The following is a 17,365-nucleotide window of genomic DNA, read 5'->3' as shown; positions in this document are numbered from 1 at the left end:
ACTGAAAATATTAATCAAGTTCATCTGGTGAGCAACTCTGGATTATTTTTCACAGACAGCCAAGTGGGATTTATCATCTCCCTTGTTTGTTTGTACAGTACCTACTGACTGCTGAGGAGAGCAGGAGCTCAGATTCCACACATCCAGGGCCCCTGAACAGGTGACTCTTTTCAAATATTTCAAATAGTCCTTTCAAATATTTCCTTGCAATCTTCACATACTTCCTCAGGTTTAGTACACATGAGGTAGAGATATCTCCAAGGAGCTACTATCTGTCATAAAAGTGGGCATTCACCAGCTGAGTAGCACTGAGTTACTGTGTCCCCCCCCTTAGCCTACCACAAGACAAAAAGGGAGTCCTGTGGCAAGGTTCTGGTAAGCAGATTTACCATTTTTCAGGTGGCACAGAACACACTTTAGCTCACCTAAAGGCAGAGCTCACCTTTAGGCTGCTAACCAAACAAACTGCTCTGAACCACGTGCTGAAGTCCCCAGTAAATTTCCTGAAAAAGTAATTTTACTCAGACATAAATTCAGGCCCTGGTATGTGGCAAACATACACACAACCAAGTAGCATTTTACATTTAATGTTAGTGATGTACATACAAGTAGCAGATATGCCTAAATAACGAATATTTTGCCAACATGGGGCTACTATTCATTAAAAAACAAAGCTTTTCCCCTGAAGGGTGTGACAAACCTATCAACAATACTTTATTTTTAGCAGTAAAACCAGCCCCCTCTCAAACTAAACAAGTTATGCAAACAGAGGAATGGATTTGAGCCCAACTATGCACTTGGGGACATGGGTTAGTGGTGGCCTTGACAGTGCTGGGTTAAGTGCTGGACTTGATGATCTTGGAAGGCTTTTTGAACCTGAATGGTTCTATGATTTTATGCTTTTAATAAGTGCCTGTAGTACATCTAAGGTCACATCCCTTCATTCTTTACACAGCGACAACTGTGCTGCAGGCAGTTGCATTGATTAATGTGGAACTGGGCAGGCTTTTTTTACCTGACGAGTTCCTTATGCAGCTCAGGTGAAGTCAGGTAATCAGGTGAGCAGTTGGCCTTCTTTGGCGACCTGTCACTGCCCTCAGGACTCTCCACTCTCAGTGCTTTACTGGCAGCATGGTGGAAGTCTGCCACCTCTGTCAGCCGCTTCTTCATCTCATTTAGCAAGTTAACATGAGCTGCACTCTGAAAAAAACGTCTTCCAATACAGCCATCTACAGGTAATCTAAAAATTAACAAGAAAGCATGACTAGGTCTTGTTACAAATGTCAAATCGGAATCTCTGCAGATAAACTGGCTCACCAGAGAAGCTGCTGGTACCCATTGCTTTTGGGACCAGTCAATGTAATGCGCTGACTCTCACTTGCTGTGCACTTAATTAGTGTTTACTAATCTGCTGGAGGAGGTCAGACTCACCCATACTGTGGTCCTGGTCGGTGAAGGTACAGAAGGAAGAATTTCTGCCAGATCAGCGGCATGAGAGGGTGATCTGCAGGGGTAGCAAGGGCCTGGTGAGCCCAGCGGTAAATCATGAGCCTCTGAAGGGAAGGGACAATGGGCAGCTTCAGCTGAGTCTGGGCTTTCTGCAGAAACATTTCCAGACAAGTGTGGTGCTGTAACAGGCTGTCACAGGTTAACTGAGCAGATTAACACAGCGTGAACACTTGGTAATTACAGAGAAGAAAACTTTGGAAGCAGTCACACACCTGTTACAGGCCTTGACGGATGAGCTGCCCGTCTCACGTTGGAGAGCAGACCTACATCTCTGATGCTTACAAAACCCCAGCATGATGCCTCTGACGCAAGGCCAATATATGGGCCACTGGTGTTAATTACAGTTAATTACTGTTCTTCCCCAGAGAAGCAGATGTCCCTGGTTTAGATCTCCAGCATGCTACTTTTAGCTTTCTCTAGATTATGTTTAATACCAGCTCTAGTGAAAATTCGAAATAGCATATTTGCAAAGTATAACTAATGGGAAGAAAGAACACAGAGGCAAAAGCAGAACAAGAACAAAGCAACCTATGAGTAGCAGCATCCCATTTTAGCAACATCACAAACCCACTAAATGGTTAAACAGTCCCACTCCAAGCTCCCCTGGACTGTGCCTGAAGCTGGGGAATGGGAGGCTTTCCTGAGTTCCCAAGACTGGGAGCAGACCATGGCACTCCCTCATCCCCTCCACCAGACCTCTGGCATCCTTTTCCACACACTGCTCACACTCTTTTTGTTTTCCAGCTAAATCAAGATGTGCAAGCCAAAGAACAAATGTTCTCCAGACCAGCTCCAAGGATGCAAAATGTACTTGACGCAGTCCAAGCAAACCTATTTTCACAGAGCCACCACCTTCACTGAAAAACAGTGAAATACACTGAGATGAAGGACGGGCCAAAAGTTACACTTTGAGAATGGGCAGCTTTGGTTTCCACTTGCTTCACTGTAGAATTTCTAACTGAATTTGGGCAAAGAAGCTGGAAAATGCTGCAATGTGGCCTGAAGTACAGTTGATTAAGTGCCTTGTTAAAGGAGATGCCTAAATAGTTTTGAAAGCCTTGGAAAATAATTCAGAAAACAGAGAGAAGTAAAGGCCAGTCTTCTGCACAATACAGATCATCTGAGGAATCGTCTGTTCGAAATACAGACACACCTTCCCACCTGAAAAATAAGCACTCTCCATGTCAGGGGTATAGAATAAATCCACTGGACGTTGTGAGGCTTTTATATGACCCAGAAAATCATGCAAAAGCACATATTAGTTTTCTGTAAATATTGATATAGTAAAATCAGGTATTTCCATAGTAGCTTTTAAATGTAAAAAAACTCAAATACACTCAAAATGTAAAAGAAAATTTCCCTGCAGTATATTTTCTCCTGCACAGTCAGGTAAGCATTATTTATGCATTTATCCTAGTAAGAAAGTAGTACGTAAGAGAAAAACTAAATGATGCAAGGGAACACTTCCCTCCAGCAGCCCTAATTAATAAAAAGGGATGACCAGTTCTCTCACCTTCAAAGCCTGATCAGGAGTTAAAGCATTGATAACCAGCTCCCCCTCCACAACTCTGCGAAGTTGTGAATCCTCTTCAAATATTGACTCCATATTTAACACCGTCCATGCAAACCAGACCTGGACAACACAAAAACGACACAAATACTGATTAAAAAATGGCAGGGGCAGGATCCAGAAGCTTGATTATTTCTTAAGAGGAATATGTTTGACGTATTCTCACTGCAGAGTTGCAAAAAGCAGTATCATATCTCAACAACAAAACCTCTTTATCCCTAAATTCAAACTTCCCCTTTATACAAACTTGGGAAAGAAGAGGGGAAAACAGACACAACTGACAGACTTAACCAGAGAGCTCTGGAGGAAACAACCTTCTCAAACTCAGTAAAGTAAAATCTTCTCTCTTCCACCTGCACTACGCATCTCTGTCTGGGGTACTGCAAGGTTTCTTTTTTAATTGAAGGAGCTCACTTAAGCAGAAAGAAAGTAACTCAAATTCAAAATATTTATCAGATAAAGACTGATCTAATAGAAAACTCAGGCTTTACAGATTTTGTCTTGTTAAACAGATCAAGAACAATAGTAGATGAGAAGCAAATTTAACTAATAATTCCTGTTATATGAATTCTTGAGCACAGATTAGACAAATTCCCCCTGTGCAAAATATCCATGTTCCTTTTAGTGCAATAAACCCACAGCATTTTCTTATGCTAAACTGGGGTTTTATCGCAAGAAAACTCTGGGACAGGAAGAAAATGTGACCAAGAGAGAAATCTGCAAAAAAAATAAAGACCCCAGACCAGTATGCTGCTTTTCCCATTACAAAACACCACTCACCTGAGAGGAGTTGGCACTGCTCTCCACAAAGGATGGTGTGACATTGCCTGCCACGATCCAACTGACCAGTGAAGACAACATACCCTTGTCACAGTGATAGCCCAAAGCATTCTGCACAGAAACAGAAAACATTTGGGGTTTTTTTTCATGACCAGGTGATTTAGAAGCTACAGGTGCATCTCTCAACCGTCATTCAGGGTTCTTTCCACCTCCTGTTGCTACTTTCCAACTTCAGCTCAGCCAGGCACCACTGAAATGCCTGCTTAGACTTTCTATTTCAGTGAAAACATCCTGTTGCAGCGACTGTGTCTGTTTTTTTCAGGAGAGGAAGCTCCATTTTTGTTCTACACACTTCAACAAATATTTGAAATGCGAAGAAGACAAACCACAATAGAACTCACATGAATGAAAACTGTGTTCCAAACTGGTTTTAGTAGTAATTATTATCATCATTATTAAAATATCAGACATTTTATTAATCTTTGCCCACTCAGAAAATATTTTCTTGACCAACTCAAAAAAAACAAAAATCAGACAGTGTCATCATCACTCATCATCATGACTCGCTGTACAGTGAAGCTGTAGCTGCCTCATCCCTGAAGTGCTGAAGAACAGTTTGGACAGGGCTTGGAGCAACCTGGAATAGTGGAAGGTATCCCTGCACATGGCAGGGGTGGAACTGGATGGGCTGTAAAGGTCCCTCCCAAACCAAACCATCCTAGGATTTCACAGTTGTTCTTATTACACTTCAGGAAAATACATTCACATCAAAATCCAACTGTGTGACACACAAGCTGACCATTTACTCAACAGCCACACCAAAACACCACAGCTATTTACCTTGTGCTGCTGGTAAAGCAGCTTTTGCACACAGTCCTCTTGGCTGTACTGAAAAGCAGCTTTGCACAAGTCATCCAGCAGGCAGAGCGTGGCCCGGTCCCTGTGCCACAGCTGCTGGCTGGTGAGGACCTGCACCCAGAACTCCAGGACTGCAGCTGGCCCTACTCCATTTGGATGGTCGCTTAGAAAAATGTGAGTCTGACAAATTAAAGGGTATAAGTGGTCAACAGATTGCAGCTTTGAGTAAAGCTTAAGAATTTATTGGAAAACTGGTTGACTTGCTTGAGCCTGTGGGGCAATCCTAAATTAGATAATTTACAATAACACTATCTATACCCAAATAAGGACAGCTTTGTAATCTTCAGCCTTCAAACTTCTGCAGATTCTGAAGCCTAGAGAGCAGAGCACCTTGTGCAATCAGCAAAAACAGACACAGAGGCCTTAAGCAGGACCCCTGCAGGCATAAACAGCATCCATTTCCAAAGACCAGGCTGCTGTTCCTGCAAAAGGCCTTCCTGGTCTGCTTCCAGGTCTGTGTCCATTATGCCTCTCTAATGTAGAGGGCCTTGGGTTTTGACCTCTCTGCACTTAAAAAAAATACTACTGTTCCCTAACTTAAGAACATTTTTCTATTCCAGAGCACTAAATTAATGGCAAAAATCAGAGCTTGCAAACATTAATATCTCTGCTGCATTCCTCAAATAACACAAACAAGAAAGCAGTGCTGCATATTACATTTCCTCTTTTAAACAGTTTTGACCTGGTAAAGGAAAATGAATTTTCCAAGAAGTCTGAAAGCTAAATACTGTTGTTTATGTCACACACATTGCCAGATTTAGGCAAGTTTCAGCAGGAGCATTTCAGGAAACCAAACCCAACTACTAATGCTTGATACAGAGTACCCTGTGACTGAAGGGCCAGGTTCAGTATCCTTTCTAACCTTTAACACTAACTCAGTCAAATAAGCTTGGTTTTAAACACTCTCTCCACTTTTTCTTTTTTAAATAATCTTCTTACCTGTATCATACTACTGAGCAGCTTAACATTTTCTCCGTAGTTTGCTCCTGTCAAGTGCTGTGTCACTTTATGGGTAACCTGCTGGGTCACTCCTTGAGGGACTCCACTATCCAGATGAAGGAACAGTTCCACATAAGATAGAAACCTAGGGATGTCAACAAATGAAATTAAAATAACTCCAACTGCATATAAAGTAGAAAGCCTGCTTCTAGAGGACTTAAAACCAGCTCAACAGCACCAATGAGACATATACAGAAAGGCTTTGATTCACAACCACAATGCAGATTTAACCAGTTCAGACATACATTGGGCACAGTATGAACACTTCACACCAGCCTGTAACTCAAGGCAGCTCTTCAGAACTAAATACAGGTCCTGATCTACATCAGCACCCACATCTAACTCAGGATTTATTTGGGAGACTGTCAGGTGTCTAAACCAAAAGACAATTATTAACTTTCACTGCAACTACGAATAAATTAGGTAAACAAATGTATAAAATTTTAAAAATGAACATATTATGAACATATAATGCTTACTGTTCATTCTTCAGGAGGTAATACTGACAAGAGTAAAACAATAGTAAAATTTTATCCAGCACATGGACTACTGTTCTCAGATGTCTAGACTGGACTAGTACACCCAAAAGAGGGATCCCTTCAGCACAGAATTTCTCGATGCTGTCAGAAAACAAAACAAAACAAGACAAACAAAAAAGAAAAACACATTTAGTATCAGCAGAAAGGGAGACAAGGTGTTGATTTAATTTTTATTAACTGAGATGTAAACGCATTCGTAACTGTACATTTTATCTTTGAAAATCTAAGCTGCTAAATACAGAGGTTTTTTCTTCAGCTGTAGGAGGCATTCACTTACTGACAGATTTGCTAAGTATTTCTTTCTCAAATATTTGCTAATTATCTCCTTCCACCACAAATTCCTTTCTGGGAATCAGTGTCCCATCTTCCAAAAATCACTGGAGATTCACGTCTTCATCAAGTTTCTATCACTTTAATGCTCACTGTTCTTGCCTAACTTGGACAACTTGCCTCCCTCTCCAAAGAAAAGAAGAGCCAAAGGCCAAACAGAGAAGGTGCAGGGGAACAGACTAAAGAGGTTCTTTGGTTTTTTATTCCATGCTCAAAGTAATGGAAAAGTTTCCACTCTCAATCCAAAATATCTTAATATCAGTCTCCAACTATTCCACTGCTTTAAAGTATCCATGGCACAATCTTACCATGAAGCAATGGCTTCTTTGGGGAAGGAAAAGAAAGCCCAGATATTTTTTCCTTAAAAGAGTAACATAATATTATACCTAGAAAACAAGCTAGTGAAATTTTTGAATAGCGTAGCACATAACCAAAGGCATCACAGACTCAGAGAAAACAGTTCTAGTGAGAACTGATCAAATTTTTGTGGCTCTGTACCTCAAAAAGGAACATCTGATTATGTCCAAAAGCCTTACCTACAAACCAGCTAAAAGCACTGGAAAATACTGTGCTGGAACACAGCCATAGCTAAGAGGTTCACTGCCCTTATAATGCTCTTTATTTACCATTCCCAGAGTGAGTGGGTTTTCTCTCCACACTATTTTCTGAATGCGGTGCTACCCTGATAAAAGAAAGTATCTAGAAATTATCTAGAACAACCCTTTCAGTAAGTGTGGTTCAAAGTTACTCCTGCCCAGAGAAATTATTGTTAACCCCTACTTTCAGTACTATTTCTTATGACTGGACCCTAAAGTGCAGAAGGAAAAAAAAATAATACTAGCAAAATAAAGGAAATAGCATGCTGTTTGAAAGAATTCAGGAATTATTTCTTCACAAAAAGGATTATTAAGCACTGGAACAGGCTGTCCAGGGAGGCAGTGGACTCCCCATCCCTGGAGATGTCCAATGAATGATGTGGCACTCAGTGCTCTGGGTTGGATGAAAAGGTTGGTATTGGTCACAGGTTGAACTTGATGACCTTGGAGGTCTTTTCCAACTTAAATTATTCTGGTATTCTGTGAAACAACAGTCCCAGAATCATAGAAACCTGGGGTTGGAAAAGACCTTGAGATTATCCAGTTCAAACCCCTCCAACGCAGGGTCACCCAGTGCTGGAGACAAAGGAACAAGTCCAGGTGGGTTTGGAATGTCTCCAGAGAAGGAGAATCCATGACCTCCCTGGGTAGCTGTTCCAGGGCTCTGCTATCCCCAGCATAAAAAAGTTCTTTCCCACACTGAGGTGAAACTTCCTGTGTCTTAGCTGCAGCCATTGCTCATCTGCTTACTGGACACCACTGAAGAGTCCAGCACCATCCTCTGATGTTTGAGATGTTTTTCTGCATTAACAAGATCCCCTCTGTCTTCTCCAGACCAACCAGGCCCAGCTCCTCATAAGAGAGATGACAAGCTGCTTGATCCCTTGCATCACAAGCGCTTTACTCCTTAAACAGGCACAAAAGCTGTTAACAACCCTCAGCTCAGCATTAGGGAGGATGCTCAGCCCCTGAGGCCATCCACGCAAGAAAAACACCCAAAAAGCCCTCACCTGTGGCCCAGGGTGGTCATTGCCAGTGCCAGGTAGCAGCCGATGGGGATGTTTGCCTTCACAGCCTTGAGCAGGGGGTGCAGCGTGACCGACTCAGCCATGTCCAGCACACTGTCGCACACGGGGACCACCAGTCTGCTCTGCTGCACCCCACAGTCATTCCTGTGCAGCTTCAGCCTCAAAATCAAACTCCAGGCCCACTGATTGAAGGAAGTCTCTGGTGTTTCCCCATAGCGAACGATGCTGGCCAGGTAGGAGACCTGGAACAGAGCAGCAGGAGCAAGAGAGGAAGCACAGCCCTGACACAGTACATGTGACACTGGTCTGGGACTTGGTTCATGGAAGGGGAACTGGATGATCTTTGGGGTCCCTTCCAACCCAAACCCTCTAGGATTAGACCAACAGCAATTATTTTTTAGACGTACCATGTAGTTTATCTAAACACTCTCTTCCTATGGCCTCAATTTTTACTTCCCTCTCCTTCACCCCACCCCTTTAGGTAACGGCTATCAACTTACATTGTCTGCTTAAATTTTTCCAAGCTAGATACTGACCTTGAATTAAATTTTAATACTGGAAAAAAAGAGCCACACACAACCTTTAATAATGTTTAAAACATCTAAGACTGCTAGTGAAAGGAAACAGAAGAATCTATGCAAAAATATTATCCGTCAACAAAAAGCCTAAAACCTGGCAGTCTCTCCTTAGAAAAAAGCCTGTATGTGGACAGGCAGAGTCACATGTGTATGTGACCACTGTCACAAAGACCCTGTCTAGATCACAAGGAATTATAAATCTCTGGGGAAAAACTGTACATGTTCTGACAGAACAGTGTAAACTGCAGAGCTGGCGGGCAATGCAGATATTTCATCCTCCCTGAGTAGGGGTACAAGAACCTAAGCACTATTTTCTCTCAAATTCTATTTATAGGCTCATGCATGTCAGGACAGATTCACCAGCACAGGTGGCAACTAGGGCTAACACTGGCTTAAAAAACAGACTCATCTGGCTGGCACAGGACAACAAAACATGGTTAAGTAGTACAGAGGAGCAAGTCAGAACAGAGCAGAGACAACAAGGAACATTCAGAGTACGGGAAGAAAAGGTTCGGGGAAAAAAGTAGAGAGGAGGAGAGAACATTGTACAAAAAATACTGAGAAGACAAAGCACAGCACAATGTTAAACCGCTAAATAAATAAACATCTTGGACTAAATATCCAAAATAGGGATTTCTTAGACCTTTACCTTTCTATCCTTCCATTTGCATTCTGTAACTTAGAGCTATCCTTTCCTGAGTCCAGTGTGCTGTAAAATCAATTTGATAAATGTCTGTTGTGTGTTCAGGTCACACAACAGTGCACATCGCTGAAAAGCTCCAAAAGGGTTTAACACTTGAGTCTTCAAATAAAATAAGAGCTGCAGTGAGTCTTATGCACACCAGCAATGAGAAATAGCCTTGCATTAGCAAGTACTGTCTACCTCTGCATGAGTGAAGGAAGACCAGTTTGTCACTATTTGTCATTAGTTCATCTATCTAAAATGTCTGTCTCAAAGATGGAGAGAGACCGTTACTAAAAGCATGGAGTGACAGGACAAGGGGGAATGGCTTCAAACAGAGAGAGTAGATTTAGATGAGATATTAGGAAGAAATTCTTCTCTATGAGGATGGTGAAGCCCTGGCACAGGCTGTCCGGAGTAGCTGTGGCTGCCCCTGGATCCCCTGGAAGTGTCCAAGGCCAGGTTGGAAAGGGCTTGGAGCAACCTGGGATTGTGGAAGGTGTCCTTGCCCATGGCAGGGGGTGGGACTGGATGACCTTTAAGGCCCCTTCTACCCAAACCATTCTATGACTCTGTAATTCTCACACAGATGTTCAACAGAAGCCTAACAGTATTTTCAAATAGCTCTCTGGATGCAGACAACACTAAGTGTTGGTATGTTATTAAATTTTAGTTGGGACAATGAACAGCTTTAAAAAGAAGAAAAAAAAAGAAAACAAGGTCTTGCCCTGCAGCTTTTCCCATTTATAGCCATCCCTAAGTTATTCCTTGTAAGTAAGAAGAAAGGATACCTGTTTTATGCTTTCAGAAAGCAGCCCTGCATATGGTTTTTGGGAGAGATTTTTCTGATATGCTTCCAGGACCATCAATGCAACTTCAGAATGGACAGCTGGATCCAGGTGAAGAGTATTCTGCTAAAAATAGTGTCAGAACACAAAACTTTGAGTCATTTAAGAGGTCTCTACAATTGTACATTCAGCTGCACAACAGAGAAATAAATCCTAATCTTTTTCTGGCTGTTCAAATTAATTATTGCAATACCTAGGCAAAAATCTTGCCCAGTGAAAAAAATTCAGCTCAGTGTTAGAGTACCAGGCTCACACTGGGCAATACAAAGCCCAACAACTAGATTATTTTTTTAAAGGCATCATAATATTCCCTTTCCACGTGCATTTTATGAACATATGATAATTAACCCAAAAATCCATAGATGACATTTTAAATTACGTAATACAGACACTTGAACTCTTGCCTTTAAAAACCAAACCAAATCCCATCACCATGTTTTTGTAAGAAAACACAGCAATTCCTCTATCAATTGCCACATTAAAGAGCCATTTTTTCCCCATATCAAAGGGTACAGACATGGCATTGCTATTGCACAGAAAAGAATTCTGTTAATTTTCCCTAACATTCATTTTACTTTGCACATCCACGAGAAACAGGGAGAAAAAGTAGGCCAATATTCATGTACAATCATCAGCATGGCAAAGAAGAGTTCAGGATGACCAAATGCACAGAATGCAATGCTAAACTAAATCACTGAACTCAGGTAACACTATTCCCCCAGTCTATTTCTCTTTTTCTCTGAAACAGAATTCACCCTCAATTATATCCTGAACTCATGGAGCTCCTGAAACAACCCAGTATTATGGAATAATTCCTGACCATTTAAATGATGCTTAGGGTTTTGAAATGTGTAATTTCAATCATTACTTTTCTTTCCCTGTGAAAAACATACCTAAATACCAGCATGCAAACTACAGTCACACCAGTCTCCCTACACTTTTTGGGGAAGATTCCTCTATTTCTGCAGCCAAAAGCATTTTAATTATGTGAGTCATAAAAAATTGTCCTGTCAGCTATTTCCTTGTTTAGAGAGGAAAAAAATCCCTGCTTAAATATCTCTTTTAAACTCAGCTACAGCACTATAAGAAAGCAACACAAGAAAGTCCTCAGGCAGAGTGTTGTAAAATTAGTATGAAACTCCAATTAGGTGTACAGCCATAATATAAAAGCATGCAATTAACAGTTTTCAAATTCTGCTCTACTCCCAGGTTGAGTTAAACTTTTTCTCTGAAAAAGAGAGGAGGTTCAAGTCCCCTGTTTTCAATACCTACATGCTCACCAAATCCCCAGTTCAGCCCTTCCAAGATAATGCAAGCCAGTTTATTCTCCACTGTTGTCAGGCTGTAATTTAACAACCAGTCACGGATCAGGGCTATCTCGGATGAAGAAGGCTTCCACAGGTACAGGGGCAGTTCTTTGAACAGATATAAAGAAACCTTTGAGGAGAGAGAGCAAAAAGTGCACATCAGTACTCAGCACATAACAATAATCAGCCCTGTGCCCTGCTATCTGAAAGGGAGGTATGACCAAAAACCCCACAGATAGGTCTTTAACACATCTATTCATACCAAGCCATGTCTTATCACACAACCTGGTATAGCCTCTAGGTTTAACTGGGTGTCTGATTTAAATTATTTAAATTATAGACATCAGCACTTACCATCCCCACTTTCTCAATGGTCTCTCTAATCCGATCCAGCAGTACAGAAATAATCTGTGTGTGGATGCTGGCAATGGCTCCCAAGAGTTCTCGACCAACCTTGGAAAACGTCTCTCTTGTGGAAAGACTAACATAGGACACCTGAGAAGATGAGCAGGGAGAAGTTACTGCTTCTGGCTGACCTCCACTAACACAGAAAAGAAATGTCCTTTAGAAAATACAGGACTGAATTGCTCTTGGTTATTGTAGGCAAAGTTGATAAATGACCATGTGAAAAGTGAAATAGATTGCCCCAAGAGACCAAGAAAATTCTGTGTCACAGTGCCAAAAAAAATTCCAAAACTAAACACCGCAACAACACAGCCGCACTAAAAAATCCCCCCCAAAAAAACAGAAAAAACACCACACAAGGAATTCTAGAGCTGCAAGTTAGGCCTACATGAGAAAAATAAAACAAAATACATGTATTTTTGTTTATTTGTTTCATTCTGGCTTTGGCTGCAGAAAAGCTGCTCTTTTTTCCCAGAAAATAACAAGGACTTCAGGCAATTTTAATTCAGTACTTTTTTAAAAAGTAACACTTTTTAAATTCCATGGTAGAACAAACTACAGAAGCCACCAAAGTTTCACATCTTCCACTGTTACAAATAAAAAGAGCATTTTCATTCTTTTCCTGAATGGACAAGTAATATTACTCACCTCAAATATCTCCAAAACAACAATTTTGATAAAATCCTCATCAACATCAGGCTGTTTGGTGTGTGCCATCTGAGCAAATGTGGTGAGCAGACAGATTTCTTCTGAGCAGTTCATTGATTGAAGATACTTTTCAAACTGTGCAAGGTGCTCTGGATCTAGAAAAAAAAAGTCAAGTGAAAGAAACATGATAAAAGTGCAATGGGACACACATCAGCAGCATTTTTATAGTTATTCACTCAAATTCCAGAAAAGTTATCTGTAGAGATCATTCCATGCCAACTACAAATAAAAATTCTGCATGTATCTAGGCCCAGGTCTTGATTATGCCCAAGAGCTCCTAAGAAAGGCTGGTTTTAGTTTCCTGAATACAATACAAGAAAACAAACTACATGCACGTGTTTGGAATCCATCTCTGAAGACAGAGAATTGAACCTGCACAAGTGGGAAGGCTAAGAGATGCTTTCACTCAAATTCAAGGTAAGTTTCCTCTTTAAACCCAAAAGAGATATTGCCAAAAGCAAATAAATATTCCACTCCTCATGTCGTGGGACAACAGGAAGGTAAGGATACAAAGGAAACCTGTAAAAGGTTTTAAATTTTTTTTTTTCTTTTTTTCTTCCAAATAACTTTAAATAGAGTCTGTGCGGCAAAACAAGCACTGAAAGCAGCATTTGAGCTGTAGAAAGTTCTGGAGAGTGATCTGCCTTCTCCAAACCACAACATGCCAGCAAACACTGTTTACAGTGACTCCATCATAGCAGCTGAATATACAGAAAAAGCACCCATTGTGCACTCAGCTACCTAACCTGAACACGCATATGCTCAGCATGGTTCTGATCAAACACTTGCACTTAGGTTACATTCTACTTTAAGGGCTTTCAAGAATTTTGCAACTCCACTCCAACCTGAGAAGGTCAGGCTTGTACAGGCAAAACAGCCCATGGAATAGCATGCTAGAGGATTGTGCAATTTAAGAAAACAGTTTCTTCCAAACAGTAAGAGAAACTCACTGCTGATAGATACAGCAGGCAAATGGGTTGCCTCATCCACTCACCTCCATTTGATAATGCTATTCTTTTTTATTCTTACGGCAGAAGTTACCGACAACTGTGTTTCCCCTTATACTCTGAGTTTTTTTTAAGATGATGCAGAAGGACATTAAAAATGACCACATCAGTATTGTATCTAAAGGCACAGCAGAGTGACCCACAGTGAGGGGTCAACTGTGGGCTCCCCACCAACCTCAAACCTGCACCAAGCTATAGCCTGGGACTGGAGATAGGGACAAGGAATAGGGAAGCAGAGAGACTCCACCTAAATCCTGTTGTCTCATAGTGGAGAAACATCATCTTCACCATCCACTTGCTAGTTGACCCTATTCCCTACCTCTAACCACACTACAGTTCAAGTTCAGGGCACACTAAAAATCAGTGATTTCTCAAATCTTGATACTGGCAGCAAGGAAACTGGGACCACAAATAAAATTATAGCATCCTTGCATTAAAGGGATATTAAATGTTATCTAGTTTCAAATCCCTCCCATGGGCAGGGATGCCACTCACTAGAACAGCAACTATGCTCCTGATGCCTTAGGATTTTAACTTTTATATTTTTCATATATTTGTAATCCTCCAGTTCTTTAGTGTATAACTCTAAACTCCATATACAGTGTTAGCAACTGCTTTCCCATTTTGGTCAGACAAAACAATTCCTCTCAAGGCCTGGGAAACAAGGGAATATGGGAATCAACCTCACTGTCTCAGGCCCTGAGAAATGTAAACAAAAGTGAGCTGGGGGAGCAAACTTGGGGTAAATGACTTCTTTACCTGAAGCTGTAATTGGAAGATTGACCCCCAATATGCAAATGGACCAAACTTATAAAAGTCTGTAAACCTGTGACCCATTGTCTATTTTGGGTGTAAACCCTGGGTGGCTTTGTCTGTCCCAAATGTACCTGAAGGCCCTTCAATAAATACAACTGCATTTTATTCCCTTAATTTTTCTGGCCTCTGTTTTTAGGTAGTCCCAAAAAGGCACTACTCCCACCCCTATGGATTTACTAAAGCTTCCATCAATTAACAAGGCTTGCTTTTACCTGTAGATTTACCACCCTTTTCTCATGCTTAATTTGGGAGAGGAAATCACAAAAACAGGTTCTCTTCCAAGAGAACATTAATGTCATGGTCTTCCAGGGTACGAATTACAGGAAATTAAGCATTAATTTGTGAAGTGCTAGTTAAAAAATTATTTCAGAAGATTAGATGGATTTCACTGAAAGAACGGTTGATTTTCCCTGTCTAGACACTGGTGAAAAACAGTATTATGCTGACAGAATTCATTGACGAGAATGAAGAGGATAAAGAAATCCAGCATCAGCATACCAGGGACTTTAAAACATAAGTTAGCTAGAATCAAAACAATGCCTGAAAAAGATAATTATATTTAAACAAAAACAAAAACAAAACAAAACAAAAAAAAAAAAAACCCACCTGTATTTCTTACTGCAACCCTTAATAGATGCAGTAAAAATTTTCTAGCAAAACCAAAAATAAAGATATTCTACTGAAACAGTGTAATAGTTACTGTTTTGGCTGGCAAGTGGTTATCATACCAGCATTTCATCAAGTGCACTCAACTATCTTGGTATCAACAATCTTGGTATCTCTCTCCTTTTCTGTGTAAATTGCCTGGAATGTTAGCTGAGCTTGCACAGAGCCAAGATACTCAGTAACCTCCCAGAATCATCATTTTCTCCTGCTTCTCCATTCAGATTTGGTAGATGGCGTAACAGCTACCTGGGATACCAGCCAGCTGAGAAGTAGAACTGACAAAAACAAGATTTCCTCTCCCTGAAGACAGCAAAAAAGCTGTAAAGTAGGGAGAAGTAAACTGTTTACCTGCCCCCCCATCAACCAAGTCCTGAAATACTATCCATGAATGCAGCAGCAGAGGGAAACTAGCATTCCAGCTGGCCTCTAAAATAGCTCTGCTATAGCTGAAGACACCACATTCACTGTGGAGATCAACATGAGACAAAAGTCAAGAAGAAATAAAAATAAAACGTGCCACTTAGGACAAGAAATTAATGAACAGAAGGCTTGAGATAAAGGAAACATAGCTGCGGATGATAAGCAGTCTCCCACAATGTGAGTTACTAAAGCCAAAATTAGCAAGTTCAGTGGGAAAAAAAGGAGGACTCTAAAAATACATTATTTATAGAACTATAAATACTACAAATATAAATGTTTGTATTTTTATACATATTCATATACAGACATATTTGTATATTTATATATAAGAGCTATAAATATATATATTTATAGTTTTCCTATAACTATAAAAATATAAACAATAGTAGCTCAACAGTCAACCAGTCACCAAAAACAAAAACAAACAAAAACAACAACAACAACCAAAAAAATTGCCACACCAACCCTAAGTGATATGGAAGTCTGTACTTAAGGATTTAAACCTCACTCTCCAAATAGTTTTGAAGGTCAAGATGAGAAGTCATAGAAGAATACGCAAGAGGTACCAACTGCATGTCACTCTTACAGCTCTGAGGGCAGCCACAGAGAAAACCAGGACAGTAAATCTATCAATTGCTGTTAAAATGGCAATTTAGGCAAACAGGTACTGGAAAACCATGAACTGCCCAAGACATTTCTGCGGCCACTGGACCAGTCATGCTCTCAAGGATGCATTTAACAACAAAACCTGCATAGAGTTAAACCCACAGCTGATGCAGCAGCAGCTGAATGGATTAGAAATTGGTTCTGTGTGGGGGAATTTTACCTTTGAGTCTTTGCTTGTAGTCAGCAGGTTGAAGAGTAGAACAGAGCTGCTCCAGGTGCTCGTTCTCAGCACAGTGCATGACAAAGAAGAGCCTCCAAAGCATGTTGCTGGACAAAGTTCCATAAGGCATCTCAGACATGAACAGCCAGACTCCCAGCCTGCTGGATTTGAAGAGGCAGTTAGGAACAGTTCCACCCTGATAAATCCTGACATTTGGAAAGGAGACATCTCTGGCCCACACATAATAGAGTTAGCAATGTGAGGATGTGTATTAGCTCCTCAAATTCTGAGCCAACCTCCATCTGAACTGACCAAGATTTCAGAGCTTCTGTCAGTTGTAACAAATTCATGGCCTAATTCCTCCCTACTTTGATGCTGCCAATGCACTGAAAAATCCAACTTATTTTAGTCTTGTTTAAACCTTTAAGTATTTAAAGCTACTCCAAATCCCAGTTTCAAGTATTCAACTCCTCCAAAACTAAGCCAGTGAAGGGATTACCCACCTTTTTGCCTTCAGAACATGCAGAACAGCTCTAAAAAACAGCTCATCAAACTCCAGTTGCAATTTTTCCACAGAGTAGGGGTGTTCTACTGATCCATATTGTTTATTGCCACTAACATACTGGGCCCAGTGGTCACTCACATGACACAGAGTCATCCTACACAGCAGAGCAAACAAGCCAAAGAAGAACCATTAAGTATGCCAGCACCACAGGAAAACACAGACAAGGGCAATGAGATCAGAGTCTAGCTGCAAGAGACATGATCAACATTTTGCCCTCTGGGTTCCAGAGGTTTCTATATACATTTTATCAGTCAAATTTCTGTGTTCT

General features: G+C 40.8%; 1 protein-coding gene across 1 annotated transcript in view; it reads right to left on the bottom strand.

Annotated features, from left to right (window-relative positions):
• Window positions 1-17,365, bottom strand: part of EPG5 (ectopic P-granules 5 autophagy tethering factor) — a 55,040-nt gene that overhangs the window by 23,556 nt on the left and 14,119 nt on the right. Inside the window, exons 10-23 of the mRNA XM_066180871.1 lie at window positions 17,036-17,191; window positions 16,533-16,690; window positions 12,738-12,892; window positions 12,039-12,179; window positions 11,650-11,814; window positions 10,321-10,443; window positions 8,252-8,511; window positions 6,256-6,396; window positions 5,717-5,861; window positions 4,700-4,897; window positions 3,860-3,970; window positions 3,023-3,142; window positions 1,432-1,598; window positions 1,016-1,240 (exon numbers count right to left, since the gene is read on the bottom strand). Coding sequence (XP_066036968.1) covers window positions 1,016-1,240; window positions 1,432-1,598; window positions 3,023-3,142; window positions 3,860-3,970; window positions 4,700-4,897; window positions 5,717-5,861; window positions 6,256-6,396; window positions 8,252-8,511; window positions 10,321-10,443; window positions 11,650-11,814; window positions 12,039-12,179; window positions 12,738-12,892; window positions 16,533-16,690; window positions 17,036-17,191 — 2,265 coding nt within the window. The remainder of the gene's footprint in view (window positions 1-1,015; window positions 1,241-1,431; window positions 1,599-3,022; window positions 3,143-3,859; window positions 3,971-4,699; window positions 4,898-5,716; window positions 5,862-6,255; window positions 6,397-8,251; window positions 8,512-10,320; window positions 10,444-11,649; window positions 11,815-12,038; window positions 12,180-12,737; window positions 12,893-16,532; window positions 16,691-17,035; window positions 17,192-17,365) is intronic.

This window comes from Chamaea fasciata, unplaced genomic scaffold (genome assembly GCF_029207755.1).
Source record: "Chamaea fasciata isolate MVZ Bird 193981 ecotype frontalis unplaced genomic scaffold, bChaFas1.0.hap1 SCAF_4, whole genome shotgun sequence".
NCBI lineage: Eukaryota > Metazoa > Chordata > Aves > Passeriformes > Sylviidae > Chamaea > Chamaea fasciata.
The sequence above is the reverse complement of the archived record's forward strand: the minus strand, read 5'-3'. Positions and strand labels throughout refer to the sequence as shown.